This window comes from Vespula vulgaris, chromosome 7, assembly GCF_905475345.1.
Source record: "Vespula vulgaris chromosome 7, iyVesVulg1.1, whole genome shotgun sequence".
Classification (NCBI taxonomy): domain Eukaryota; kingdom Metazoa; phylum Arthropoda; class Insecta; order Hymenoptera; family Vespidae; genus Vespula; species Vespula vulgaris.
In genome coordinates, this window is record NC_066592.1 from 3425656 (window position 1) to 3440000 (window position 14345).

The following is a 14345-nucleotide window of genomic DNA, read 5'->3' on the forward strand; positions in this document are numbered from 1 at the left end:
TCTTTTTATACATTAAAGATACATATGTTTGTTATCGATCGGCGTAGAGCACGCCGTTGTCGTCAAAACATTCGAACTTTCGATTCGACATGCGGCGTTTGAAATAGTAGCCCCTCGTCCGATAACCACGCCCAACAACCTGTGAATCGCGAAAGGATATATACGTACGGAGGACAGGAGACCGGCGCAGCGACCGTTGAAAAAGCTCCTGCCCCTCCCTCCGAGCGTAACTCGGAAGAGGGTGTCGAGGAAGAAAATAGCTGAAGGGAAAAAAGAGGAGAAGAGGAGGAAGGAAAAGGAAAACAAAAAATGAGGGTCTTGGTGATGGAGTATAGAGAGAGAGAGAGAGAGAGAAAGAAGGAAGGAGAGAGAGAGAGAGAGAGAGAGAGAAAGGGTAGGAAAAAAATAAAAAAGAAGAAAAGGTTGGTGGACGATGATCCACCTAATTACGCAGGCAGTGTTAAGTTTTATAAACGTAACTTTCGGATCTTTAGTTAAGTAGCCGCAAGAAGACGCGCGGCGGAAGACGCGCTAAGCTGGTAGTGGTGAATGATGGTGGTGGTGATGGTGGTGGTGGTGGTAGTGATAGTAGTAGTGTCGTCGGTGATAGTAGTGGTGGCAAAAGTGCAGGGTGGAGATCGCGTACGAACGGAGGAGAAAGGATCGTTTGAGAAACGGCGAGAAAAGGGTGGGAGAAAGTACGTCGAGTAGGGGGATGCGCGCCGTATTAAAATGCTGACTCTTACCGCGCAGCGTGGGAGTTAGTTCTGGTGATGGCGCCAGCCAGCTCACTCGCTCGACTAACCCACCATCCCGACCCTCCGATCCTCCATCTCCCAACCACCGGCAGACGACGAAGCAACCTCCACGCTCGCCACCTCCTCTCGCTGATTCTACCGACCCGCAGCAGCAGCAGCAGCAGCAGCAAAAGCAGCAGTAGCAGCAGCAGCAGCAGTAGCAACAGCGAAACAGCACCGAGTCCGGCAGATTCTACGACGAACAGTAGAAACAGGAGAAACAGCAACGGTAGAAGAAGGAAGAGAAGCAACAAGAGCGAGAGCAGTTAGCCGTCAGAGCAGAGTCAGTTCAAGAGAAAAGGGAGAAACACCGGCTGCAACGGTGGTAACAGCAGAGAAGCAAGCAGGAGATAGTCGAGCTATGAGAGATTAATCGTTTCGCTTCCGGTTCCCCGGAAAACAACTACACTCCTCTCGGCTGAGAAAGGAAAACTCTAGAAAGAAGGGAGAGCGAGAGAGAAGGAGGAGGCAAGAAAAGGACTATGGTGTCGTAACACGCGCGCCTCTGCACGAACGGACGCACGCACCGCGAAAGATCACGTCACCGAGCAGCCCTCGCCGTTACATCCCCACCCTCGATCAACCCCTATCGCCAGCACCACCACCGTCACCGTCACCGTCACCGTCGCCGTCGCCGTCGCCGTCGTCGTCGTCGTCGTCGTCGTCGTTGTCGTCGTCGTCGTCGTCGCCACCACCACCACCACCACCACCACCACCACCACCACCGTCGCCACCGCCGCCGCCGTCGCCGCCGCCACCACCACCACCGCCAACGCCGCCGACGCTGCCAAGATCAACCGCAAGAACGCCTTACAACGGATGGATCGTCATTGCGGCTGAAACCCCTTGCCGCCGGTAGAGACTCCGAGCACTCCGTATGAAGGCGGTACGCGTACGACCACCCACGCACGAAACATCCCCGAAGACGTTAGCGTCCGTGCCACCCTTCTTATTCTTCTTCTTTTTCTTCTTCTTCTTCTACTTCTACCACTACTTCACACCATCCGCTGGCTCCTTTGCAATCGCACGACAACGGGACTCTCTTCTCGCTACTCTCACGGTGATGGTGTAATGAATCTACTGGCAGTCAGCACCGGAAGAATCAACGCCGATAACAACACAACCGGCTACTCGCTAGAGATAACCATACGGAGGAGAACGGTGCTGCTGCATGGTCATGAATAACTTGGTGAACGATAAAAAAGCCTATCTGAGTTTTGTGCTCGTGTGCGGCTAGGTTTAATACTTAGTGTGCGCGGTTCGATCATTCGCTTATATTCGCAATATAAATAATTAATTATACGCACCAATTTGATCTTATTTCACGAGTTACATCGTTAAAAGTATTATATATTTAACTGCGATAACGACTAATTCTTTTTCTCTCTCTCTCATATCCTTTGTGACTCGACACCATCGAAGATATACTACAATTGCATTGAAAAGCGCCGAATTGAAATCGATTCCCGTATTCGAGACCCCATCATCATCAACCCCCCGACACCCCGAAACCCCCCCCTCTCTCTCTCTCTCTTTCTCTCTCTCTCTCTTTCACCTGAACCCTTTTGTCCCCGGCCACTTCGACCACCGGTGAATCCGAGTTACGCCGACGGTGTGTATACGTGAAGGGTGAAAGAGAAAAGCGGCTAAAGTAGTCAGAGAAAGCGAACGCTAGACTATCTAGGAAGAGGAGAAAGAGAAGGAGGAGAGGAGAAGGAGGAAGAGGAGGAGGAGGAGAAGGAGGAGGAGAAGGAGAAGGAGGAGGAGGAGGAGGAGGAGGAGGAGGGGGAAAAAAATCACTAGAGCTCTTCGAGAGGTATACGGGAAGGCCAGAGAGAGAGAAAGAGAGAGAGAGAGAGAGAAAGAGATAAAAAGAAGAGGAAGAACAGAGAAAAAGTGAGAAGAGAGAGAGAGAAAGGGAAAGAGACAGACAGACAGAGAAAAAGAGAGAAAGAAAGAGAAAAAGAGAGCACGCGTGATCACCTCGACGGGGGAGAAGAAGGACCGGTAAAATTTTCCGCGTACTCCACGCCGCAGAGAAGCAAGTATCTTGACGTACAACACATCAAAACAATAATAATAATAATAATAATAATAATAATAATAATACAAATAAAAAATATATATAATAAAAAATAAAACAGTAGAAAGTTACCAAAAAAAAAAAAAAGAATAGGAAAGAAAAGAAAAAAAAAAGAAAATTAACATGTCACCAGCACCCAGCACTATGCACGAGCCTCTCCTATCAAAATCTTCGCACGCAAAATCGCACTCTCGCCGCATTTTTTCTCGAGTTTCCGCGTATAGGACGACGCGTATACGTAATATCAAAGTAGCAAAGAGAGAGAGAGAGAGAGAGAGAGAGAGAGATAAAGAGGAAGAGAGAAAGAAGAAAAAGTGAAATAGTAAAGAATTTTCAACGTGTTCTTAATCGCGATCGGTGTCCTTCTTAGTTCGAAAAGTCCGTTTTTGTATATTTTTCGGGACACCTGTTGATACCTCTCGCCATGCTATATAAGTACCACTTACCTTTCTGGAATATAATGTCGTTCGTCAAATACGATAGTACTACTCTAATGCATTGTAACTGGCCGATATTTATCGAAAGTATTGTTTCAAAGTAACATTACGAAAGCGTAAACGCCCATCGAGTCGTCTCGACGTTATACGTGGCCGCCATAGGGGGTGGCCTCGTAGTCGAGGGAGAAAAAGAGAGAGAGAGAGAGAGAAAGAAAAAGAGAGATATAAAAAGAGATGAAAGTGGGAGAGATAAAAAGAGAAAGAGAGAGATAGAGAGAGAGAGATACCGTTTAACCGGTATATCCGCGATACAAGGTCGTCCTTTTTACGAGAGACGTCCTCTTCTTCCCTCTTCTTTCCTCTTGTTCGCGCATCAAAATTTTATTATCCCCATCGAGATACGTGCCTGTTGATATCGCGATATTCGCACGCGCGAGAAAGAGAGAGAGAGAGAGAGAAAGAGAGAAAGAGAGAGAGAGAGAGAGAGAGACTCGATCGTTAACGTTATAAAGTGCTCTTATAGCCGGTAAATGTAACGGGATAACGCGTTGTAATATAGACAGGAGCTTTAGCACGTAAGAGCACCTTTTCTATTTTATTTTGTTGTTGTTGTTGCTGGTTATTTTTCTTTCTTTGTTCGTTTCTTTGTTTCTTTCTTCTTTAATTTCGTTTTCTTTCTTCCTTTTTTTTTCTTTTCTTATTGCCCTATTGTTCCTTCCCTCTCAATCTATTTCTCCGTCTTCCTCTTCTTTTTCTTCGTCGTCATCCTCTACTGCACCAGTAATGAAACGTTCGAGCAGAAAAACCCAGACGCACACATACACTCACGCACGTATGTACCTTACGCACGTTCGCCGCACAGTCCAACCACGTTAGACGAAGCTCTAGTTTCGTACCTCGTCGTTGCATAAAGCCGACATTTTTCCACGTTCCCCGTGATCGTAATAAAAGGGAAAACGTTGAAAAGAGAAAGAAACAAAAAGAGAGATAGAGATAGAAAGAGAGAAAAGAAGGAAGAGAAAGGAAGAAAGAAAGATGGATAGAAAGAAAGGGAATACACTCTCGTCATTAAGAAATAAAGAAGACGAGAGGTGACGAAATATAAACGTACGAAAGAGATTCAAAAGAGAGGAAATAAAAAAAGAATATACATATATACGTGTATATAAATTTATGTATGTGTAATAATAATGACAAGAAAGTGAAATAAAAAAGAGATAGGGAGAAAAGAAAAAAGAAAGGAGAGAAAAAAAACTATAAAAAAGAACAGAAGAATAAGAGACGAGAAATATTTCAACGAGAAATTTCGTTCTGGCCGTAAACGATCACGGATGGCACGTTAATAATAATTTCCGTCGATTGTTAGTAATATGGCACCGATCTCAATTCCACTGTCTTTTTTGTCTTTGCACCATCCCCCGTGCATCCACCGCACGCACGGCGAACTGCACTTGCATCATCAAACTTCCACCATCCGCGGCACTTTGATGTGTTCCCGTACAAAAAAAAAAATATATATATATATATAAGAAAGAAAAAAAAAAGAAAAAAAAATAAAAACCAAGCAAACAAAATAGGAATGAAAAATTAGAAAAAAAAATAAATAAATAAAAAAATAAAAAAAAACAAAATTGACCCTTCTTTATTATCAATTAACGACCTGATTTCAGGAGGAAGCCGCTGAATCGCGAAGACGGGAAAAAAACGTGCTCGACTCTACCCCCCTCCAAACTACCCGTACTACATACACGTGCCTATTCGATCTAGAGGACTTTAAAGCTAGTAACGATTACGAACGAGGCGAAAGAAAAGAGAGAAAGAGAGCGATACACCGGTAATTGAAATCGTCCGTCTAGAGTCTATAGTAAAAGGCCATAGGGAAAGGGGACTATATAGCGAGAGAGAGAGAGAGATAGAAAGAGAAAAAGAGAAAGAGAGAGAGATAGAAAGAGAGAGAAAGAGAGAGAAAGAGAAACACACGTACCAACGAGAAACAGTAGTGGAAGTGAGAGACAAAAGAGCGACACGACATTTCGAAGTTTGTAGAAACATCAAGATTCTTCGCTATCCAAATCTGGTCGATTTACCACCGTTCACCGGTCTTTCGCTATCTCTTTCTCTTTCTCTCGCATAAGAGAACCCTTGGTATTTTTTTCTCGCTGGATCTTGAAATAGTAGGATCCACATCCCTCGGTGTATATACTTGACTGAAAGGAAAAGTCGGCCTAATCCACGTTCGGTAACACCGATTCCCTCTTGTAGACCAGAAAGAAGGGAAAGTAAAGAAGGAAACTGAGAAAGAGATATATATATAGAGAGAGAGAAAGAGAGAGAGAGAGAGAGAGAGAGATAGAGAAAGAGATAAAGAGAGAGAGAGATAAAAAGAAAGAGAGAGAAGGGTTCGTTTTTTATCAAGAGCGTGGTCCACATTAGAAAGGATACGCATTCGTATATCCTTATAAATCGCTCGGAAAAGAGCAACCGATAGGGAGGAAAGGAATCGGCCATCATCGAGTCACGTAAGATGACGATCTGCATAGTCTGGCTACTAGCATACGTTGGACAAGTTCTCGAACTAGAAAATCGTCCGATGAGCGTTGCTCACGGAAGACACGGGCAGGATTGTCATCACGAGGTAAGCGTCAGGAAATTCCAGAACGGGCAAAGCTCGATAGATGGCAACCTGTTGCACCTAAAGACGCATCCTTACGAAGGATCGCATCGCGATGACCTGTCCGAGTGGCTGGTATACGCCGAGAAACGGCCAATTTACTCGTGGACAACGAGCGACATGCTAGTCGATGGGATTATGAAGGAACCTAAGGATCTTAATGCGAACTTCTTGGCTTTCTCGCCCGGTCTATCGAACGTCCTTTATCCGGAATACGTGGCCGTGACGTCTCCGTACGTCTCGGTTAGTTCGATGTCGCAAACAACGACGGAACCTCTCGTCGACGACGCCCTTCTTGCTCAGCATCAGCATCGCTTTCAACGCCAAGACAAACAACAACAACGTCAGCACCATCATCAACAGCAACAGCAACAACAACAACAACAACAACAGCAACAGCTCCAACAACGCCAGCAGCAGCGACGTCACTTGCATCAACGAAACAAAAAGAGACGGATAATCGATTACAGCAACAATAAGCAAGCCGAGAACCAAGCGGTCGAGCTACCAATTTTGATCTACTACAACGGCGAGAAGATCCTTCCAGACAGAAGACTATCTGATCAAGAGGATGTCTACGAGCAGAGACTGAACTCGCCGATGAAATTGAAGACTGAACCGATCTACGAGCGCTTCTCCAAGCCTTCTTCTTTGTCTTCTATCTTCTCGTCCTCACTCCCATCTTCTCCTTCATCTTTTTCTTCTGCTTCTACTTTACCCTCTTCGCGAGAATTTTTCAACGATGAAGGACTCGCACCTTCGAAGCCTTTTATACACGAGATTAACGATCCTTCCGAAAAAAGGAATCAGATAACCATACGACGACGATCGGTGGATTTACCAGGGGAATCTTCTGTCTCTCACCAAGCCTTGACGCCGCCTACATCCTCCTTTACTTCCGGAAGATCAAGCCTAGCCTCGCATTTTATAAGGTCTATCAGGGGGAGTAGACATTACGACGTGCCGCAAATCGGTGAGCAGTCTTCTCTTATTATTTTCTTCTCTTTTTTCTTTGAGATTTATATAACAGCCCCTTTTCTCTTTCGCGACTCGTTCTTTGAGCCCTACCACATTTCCTCTTATCACCCTCCAAACGAATATCACCGATCCATTCTCATTTGAAGTACTCTCCCTTTCTCTTAGTCATATCTTTCTCTCCTTTTCTCTTCTCTCTTTCACTTCTCAATATTGTCTTATAAGATCGTGGTAAAAAAAGAAAAGAAAAATTACATAACTGACAGACACAACGACGATGAGAAACGTGTAAACTAACTGGAATTAAAAATGTCTTTCGGTGCCATCCTTTCTACGTTAATACTTGGAGTAAATACGTCTGAATTAATGAACGGTCGCATGCCACGCTCGCCTAACTCAACGGGTAGAAAAACTTAAATATTGCGACATAAATTATAGCTTCGTCATGTTAATAAAACTTATACCTCGGATGATACCGAGCAAAGAGAGAAAGAGAAAGAGAGAGAGATGTATATATATATATATAAAAGCAACGAATTGAGTCAACCCTTGAAAAGTTACCCTAATTGGTTGAAAAGGAAGATGTAACGATGATAATGAAGAGATATATCTGAATCGTTGATATAAATACGTACGTATATCTATATGTATTTCGCTTGTATAATACATGTATCTACATATAATGTTTCTCAATTTCATGTTCGACTCTACGTTACGTATTAATTATTAATCAACTAAATACATATTCAATCCGGGTTAATGTTAACATTTATTAACGCATTTAGCCTTGAATGAACCTTTATAAAATTATGCGGGTTGTTCCGACCAACAAAAAAAAAAAAGAAAAAAATAAGATCGCTCATAAAATTTAGGGAATTTCTAGAGAATATATATCCATATTACATTCCGATCAACATAAAAAAAAAAGAAAAAAAGAAAAGAAAGGACAATAAAATTGCTAATAGGATCTACGGAATTTCTAAGGAATATATACGTACATACATGGATGTATCGAAAGAAAATCCTTCTTGAACCATTTATTTACCTTTCAGACATGGAAGTACCTTTTTCTACTCAAGTGTATACGTGTATATATGTGTGCATATGTGCACGCGTACGTATGTTCTTATATTCCATCAAACTCGATACATCGACAACCATTAAGCTTAGTTTCTTAAACGAGAGTATATAGTACACTTTCATAGAGTACATGATCTCATTGCGAAGACCGCCTGTGCCGTTTTCAACCCAAAAAAAAAAACAGGGAAAAAGAGAAAGAAAGAGAGAGAGAGAAAAAGATAGATAGATAGATAGATAGAGAAAGAGAAAGGTCAAAGTTGCGTAGAGCGGGTTAATACTGTAACCCCGACAGCATATTGCAGCCGGCGTGATTGGATTATGCGAAATGCGATTAGCCGTAGTTTGATAGTCTAGCGACGGACAAGCAGCGATCTTCTATTTACCGACGCGAAGATTCCGTTTTACTTTGCATAACCGGCAAGAGCGGCAAGTATCTAGAGGAAAAAATAATATGAAAATCTCAAAGGCCATGGGCTAAGGAAAAATTTATAAACGGAAATAGAGAGAAAAAACGTGGAAATCTTCAACAAGAAAAATATATTAAGCGTGGGTTACTTTCGATGAACCGATTTCATTCTTTTCTCTTTGTTTTAAAAAGCGAACAGAAAGAATGTGGGTGAAGAGAGAGAATATATAATTTCTTTTTGTTCATTTTTTCTCTCCTCACTCCTCTCTCTTTCTGTCCAAATTCACTTTCTCTCTCTCTCTCTCTCTCTCGTTTATTTTCTCTCGTTAAATAATCAAAAAAAGTTAACGACGCATTTTAGTAACGATTTATTAGACTAACGTTGGTATTTGAGACGAGAAACAAGCTGATACGATATACTGTTGTATCGATGTTACAGAGTGTCCAGCTTCGGAGGAAGGGATGGAGAGGTTTGCATGTCCTACGCCGGACAGGATGGGTAGATATCGTTGCATCGACGACCATGTTCTATGCGACGGCTTCACGGACTGTCCGGCGGGCGAAGATGAAAATATGCTGCACTGCATGTTTTTCAAAACTGTGAGTCCACTTTAATTAAGTTTAAACGTCGAACGCATGGATAGCTACATATGTATGTAGGTATATACCATACATCAGTTAGGATCGATATTCGTGGAAAGGTCCGAATTCACTGTTACGCTTTTCCATGGTGAAACAGCTGACTTCTCTATTCACATGAGGGATTTAGTTTGAATGAGAAATGTAGGTAGAGGTCGGCAAGAGAAATAAAGGGATGGGTGGTTAGAAGAGAACGAAAAGGGGAAAATAAAAATAAAACAAGATTGCTAATAGAAAATACGAACCTGCTGCGTGTTTGCTCTAATTCGTCGCGTGTCCATCTAGACACCGCGACGATAGCTATAAGGGTTTAAATAAAGCTATAGTATCTCAACGATATGAGCATTTCGCACTCTTCCGAGAAACGTGCGACATTTCTAATGCCAACGCATCACGCAAGGGCATACCGCGAACTGAAAAAGGGTTCGCACGTTAACGTGGAAATGTACGTGCTAATGAGCGATGAAATAGAAACAGAGAGAGAGAGAGAGAGAGAGAGAGAGAGAGAGAGAGAGAGAAGGAAATATTAAAAGATATCTCAGTCTACTTCAAATATCCCTCTTTATCTTTATCTTTTCCGTTCTCCTTTCTCCTTCTTCTTCTTCTTCTTCTTCCTCCTTGAAAAAATATTGAATATAAATACACGTTTTCGCTACGAAAGGCCTATTTTATATTTGCGATGAACAAATAAACGGAACGTCGAAAGCGAAAAAAAAGACGACATTTTTTTCCTCCTTTTTTCTTCTTTTTTTTTTTGTTCCGTTCTTTTTCGTTATGACATTGGACATTTTTTGTATATCTGAAGGTAGAAAGGTAACATGGGTAGAAATACGTAAATACATACGTACGTAACTACATATGTATCTAATATGTGTCTCTCTCTTTCTCTCTCTCTCTCTTTCTCTCTCTTTCTCGTGATATTGGTTTACCTCTCGCTGTCGTGGTAAATAAATTAAACGTTAAATCACCGGAGGCACCATCCGTCCATCCACCTTTCCCCTATAATCGAAGACAAAGCCCGACGGATTCCATAAAAGTACCTACATTTTTTATCGGACGAAAGCCACGTTATCGAGTGGCTCGACGATCGTAACAGTAGCTGCTATGGATGTACCACTAAATGACCGATGATTGGGGTTACGTGGAATATTTCTTTATTTTTTCACGTATGAAATAACTATTACGAAGTTAATTATTAACTGGTATCAATTGTAATCAATTCGAAAAAAAATTTATCGTCGTTCGTGTTAATATTATCAATCAATATTAATTCGTCAGTATATTTAAATTATAACGTAAATTGTTACCGATGCGGAAATAATAAATTGAAATAAATGAAAAGATTTATACAGGGTGGGCCGAAAGTTTTTAAGTGATTTTAAAAATTAATTAATCCTCCTCCAGACTTCTTAGTCTAATTATCTTTGCAGATTTTTCGGCAGATTATTTCTTTTTCTCTTTCTTCTTCTTCTCGCAGAACAAAAAGGAATTAGCATAAAAAGTTTCGGAAAAGAGTAATTGATTTTAAAATCGCCTACAGATCTTATTACCGGTCCTTATAAATGTCTCAAAGGATCGGGCAGCCACGCACCGGAAAAAACATATAAGATAATAATAATAATAATAATAGCAAAAACAAGTACAATAATAATAATGATAATAATGATTATTTTAATGTTTTAAAAGATAACCAGGATAACAGGATAAAATATTTGATCTGTCCGAGTAAATATGAATGCGTTCAAAAAAGTTTTATGGAACATGGATGTCAAAACACGCGTATGAAAATATATGATAGGCGTGGAATATTAAAAAAAAAAAGAAAAAAAAACGAAAATAAAAGAAAAGAAAAAACAGGAAAGAAAAACAATATTGATATATTATGTATGTCCTATATATATCTATACATAGATACATGTATATTTGTCAACTCTTAACGACGTCATGTAGGCAGAGTCTCGTTAAGAGTTATTAAATTACTAAACGAAGGATGGAGGAAGCGCTAAGAGGTTAGGAAAACATAGACGATCGAGCAACAAGAGAGAGAGAGAGAGAGAGAGAGAGAGAGACTTCTTCTCCATGGATATTTTCTATGATCGGCATGTATGTATGGCAATTTGAAAATTGTGTTTGCTAAAGAAAGTTTTCTCATTAACGTGAACGTAGCACAAAGAAGTTTTCTCTGGATTGATTTGAAATCGTTAACGCTTTGTATAACACTTCGTAAAAGAGAACGCAAAGACAAGCAGAAAGACATAAGGAAATTGAAAATTTTAAAGGGGTTGAAGAATGGAGGTGGCGAGGGGAACAAAAATAAAATATAATAAAATAAAAGAGATTGCAAAAAAGGAAAAAAGTGAAAAGAAATGGAAAAACTTGACAGAGAAAGAAAACACATTTATTGTAAGGATATAATTTATAATCAAACATAACTTTCGTATACGTGAGGATCAAGACATTGAAACTTTAGAAACCCATTAAACGTTTTAACCTTCGAATGCTTAGACTCTGGCAATATAACTGTTAAAAGAAACACTATCTAAGCTATACAAGGCAGCAACAAGTGTTGGTATACAACTTTAAAATGTTGATTCAGATTGCTCGGTAACGGGCCACGCCTAAAACGTCCTACTTACGAAAGAACTAGGCAAGCAAGTATACTTACGTAGATACTTATATTGAAATAAAGTCTTTTACGTATTAATGGTGACGTAAACGATGACGACGACGATGAGAATGACGAAGATGACAACTATAGCGATGGTGACGGTGTCGACGACGTCGAGCAAGTAGTTACGATCAAAATTTAATTTACCCTAAAGAATGAAGATCGTTTCGGGAAGGAAAAGTTCAACACTGTTCGATGTAATCGTATGCTTGCACAAAAAGAAAGATGTGTGTGTGTGTGTGTGTGTGTGTGTGTGTGTTTGCGTGCGTGAGAAAAAGAGAGAGAGAGAGAGAGAGTTAAAATGTCATGAAAATTCAGTACTCGCAAAGTACTGTCAGATATACTGTGAACGTGGGACGGAAGGAAAGATTAGGACATTTAAAATTTATCGTACGGCATGGCTTTATGACATCGATAACCATAAGCTGGCATCGCTGGCGAGGAACACACGGGAAGGAGGTCGTACCCAGAAAGACAGTATGGTTCATTGCGAAAGTATCGTTGAATTAATTATATCGTAGAAACACTGAGAGAAGGAGAGAGAGAGAGAGAGACAAGCACAGAGAAAGAGAGGACAGACAGACAGACAGACAGACAGACAGAGAGAATACAGAAAAAGGTCAGAAAAAGGTTGGTGGTCCCTTATATGTATATACCTGATATATCGCATATATCAGATACAAATATAAAAGTAATTAATATATTTTCTCTTTCTCTTTTTTTTTTGCTTCTTCATCTTTAAAAAATATATCAAAAAAACAAGGAAATATCGTATTACAATTTAATAGGAACATTATTATTTCATAAAGGTAGCTTACGCGCATAAGTGCTGCGCCATAGCTATATACGTTGTACGTCTTGTCTCATTGGACAACGTAACGCGAAACCAACATTATCTTGTCCATCCCACTTTTCTTATTCCTCTTTTTCTTCCTCTTATAAATTTTTTGTTATATTTTTCAGAAAATACAAACTAACTCAGTGTTGCCGTAAAATATATTCTACCTACACGCGCGTTTATCGTAATACGTTTACGTACGTATAATCAGTTTTTTAACTTGACGTTAACGTTTAGAGAAAAAAAAGTAATTAAAATGAGAGACGAAAAAAAACAAGAAAAAAAAAGGGATAAAAGAAAACAGGAAGAAAAGCATCGACACCCTCGAAGCACTCTTCCTTCACCCTTAAAGTTTTTGCTCTGTCTTTCTCCCTATCCCTCTCTCTCTCTCTCTCTCTCTCTCTCTCTCTCTCTGTCTCTCTCTCTCTCTTTCTCTCTCGGTTGCTTTCTTCGTGAACTTAAAAAGATATGCTAATTTCATGCAAGAAATACGAGTAACTTAAACCCAAGCTGGAATATTCAACGAATTAGCCAATCCCGTCCATTTTCCGAAGTGAGATTCCGTCAGACTGTCGTCTGTTCCATTGTCATAGTTAATAACATTGATTCGTCTTGAAATAATAAAAATATCGCGTAAGAAAATAATTTTAAGAATTGAAAGCTTTTTTAAATGTGTTTTAAAAAGTATATATATATATATATATATATATATATATATATGTTTGTGTGCAAATACGTGCATATATGCATGGAAAGAATGCAGATATTCTTCCTTCGTGACAAACGTCATTAATATGACATTCTATAAAATATGCCCACAAGCAAGAAAAAATAAAAGAAGTAGAAAATAATAATAAAATAACAATTCATTGTAAAAACGATAAGAAATTTATATTTTGTTAATATCCTTGTCTTGTGCGATCACAATTTATAGATATCATAAAAAAAATCAGTCAATCAATATAATATATTATACATCTATATAAATATGTATATACATAGATATCTTTTTTCTCTTATTTATAGAGTCTTTACGAAGTATCGAATTTATCTCGATTCACTGAGGAAAAATGACGAGCCATCTCCTCTATCTTCCATTAAAATCTCTCTATTTTCTTTCTCTCTTTTTCCCTCTAGACGGTTCAAGAGGGAAACCTCTTTACTCGCAACTCAAACATTATAGTCAGCAAACTCCAGGACGTATCTGCCATCGATATATTGAAGAGAAGCAAAAGAATGAAAAAGGAAGAGGGAGACAGAGAGAGAAAGAGAAAGAGAGATGGAAAGTCCTCGATTCTTTTACTCCTAATTTCAAATTATCATTAACTCAAGGTTACTTTTTTCTTCGAAACGTTCTCTCTCTCCCCTTCCGTTTCTCTTTCTTTCCTTCTTTCTCTCTCATCTCGTTTAATTTCGTACGTAATGCAACAACTAAGCGAATATAGTATAATATATACGTACGCGTTGGCGATGTTATAAAAGAAAGTAACTATAGCGAGATAAGGATAGGTGTGAGAAAAGGACAAAATGAAAGAGAAAGAGAAAGAGAAAGAAAAAAGAGAGAGAGAGAAGCAAGCACGTAGTGCAGAAAATTCGGAGCACGGACGTTTTAACGGTAACTTCGTTGTTGATGAGCTCGAAGAAGGGTGCTACGTGGGGGCTGTAACGACCGCTTTCGCGAAAAAACTTTTGCGAGGGTTCTGTTTCTATTTTATAGGACGCTTTAAAAAACGTCTATATACGTACATACG

General features: G+C 40.0%; 1 protein-coding gene across 3 annotated transcripts in view; it reads left to right on the forward strand.

Moving 5' to 3' along the window:
• The first annotated feature begins 373 nt into the window (after positions 1 to 373).
• Positions 374 to 14345, forward strand: part of LOC127065167 (formin-J-like) — a 24189-nt gene continuing 10217 nt past the window's right edge. Inside the window, exons 1-3 of one of the 3 annotated variants that reach the window (XM_050997165.1) lie at positions 374 to 1986; positions 4988 to 6961; positions 8889 to 9049. In XM_050997165.1, coding sequence (XP_050853122.1) covers positions 5842 to 6961; positions 8889 to 9049 — 1281 coding nt within the window. In that variant the 5' untranslated portion in view covers positions 374 to 1986; positions 4988 to 5841. Of the gene's footprint in view, positions 6962 to 8888; positions 9050 to 14345 lie in introns of all 3 variants that reach the window. The other 2 variants (XM_050997166.1, XM_050997164.1) reach the window with 2 other exon arrangements.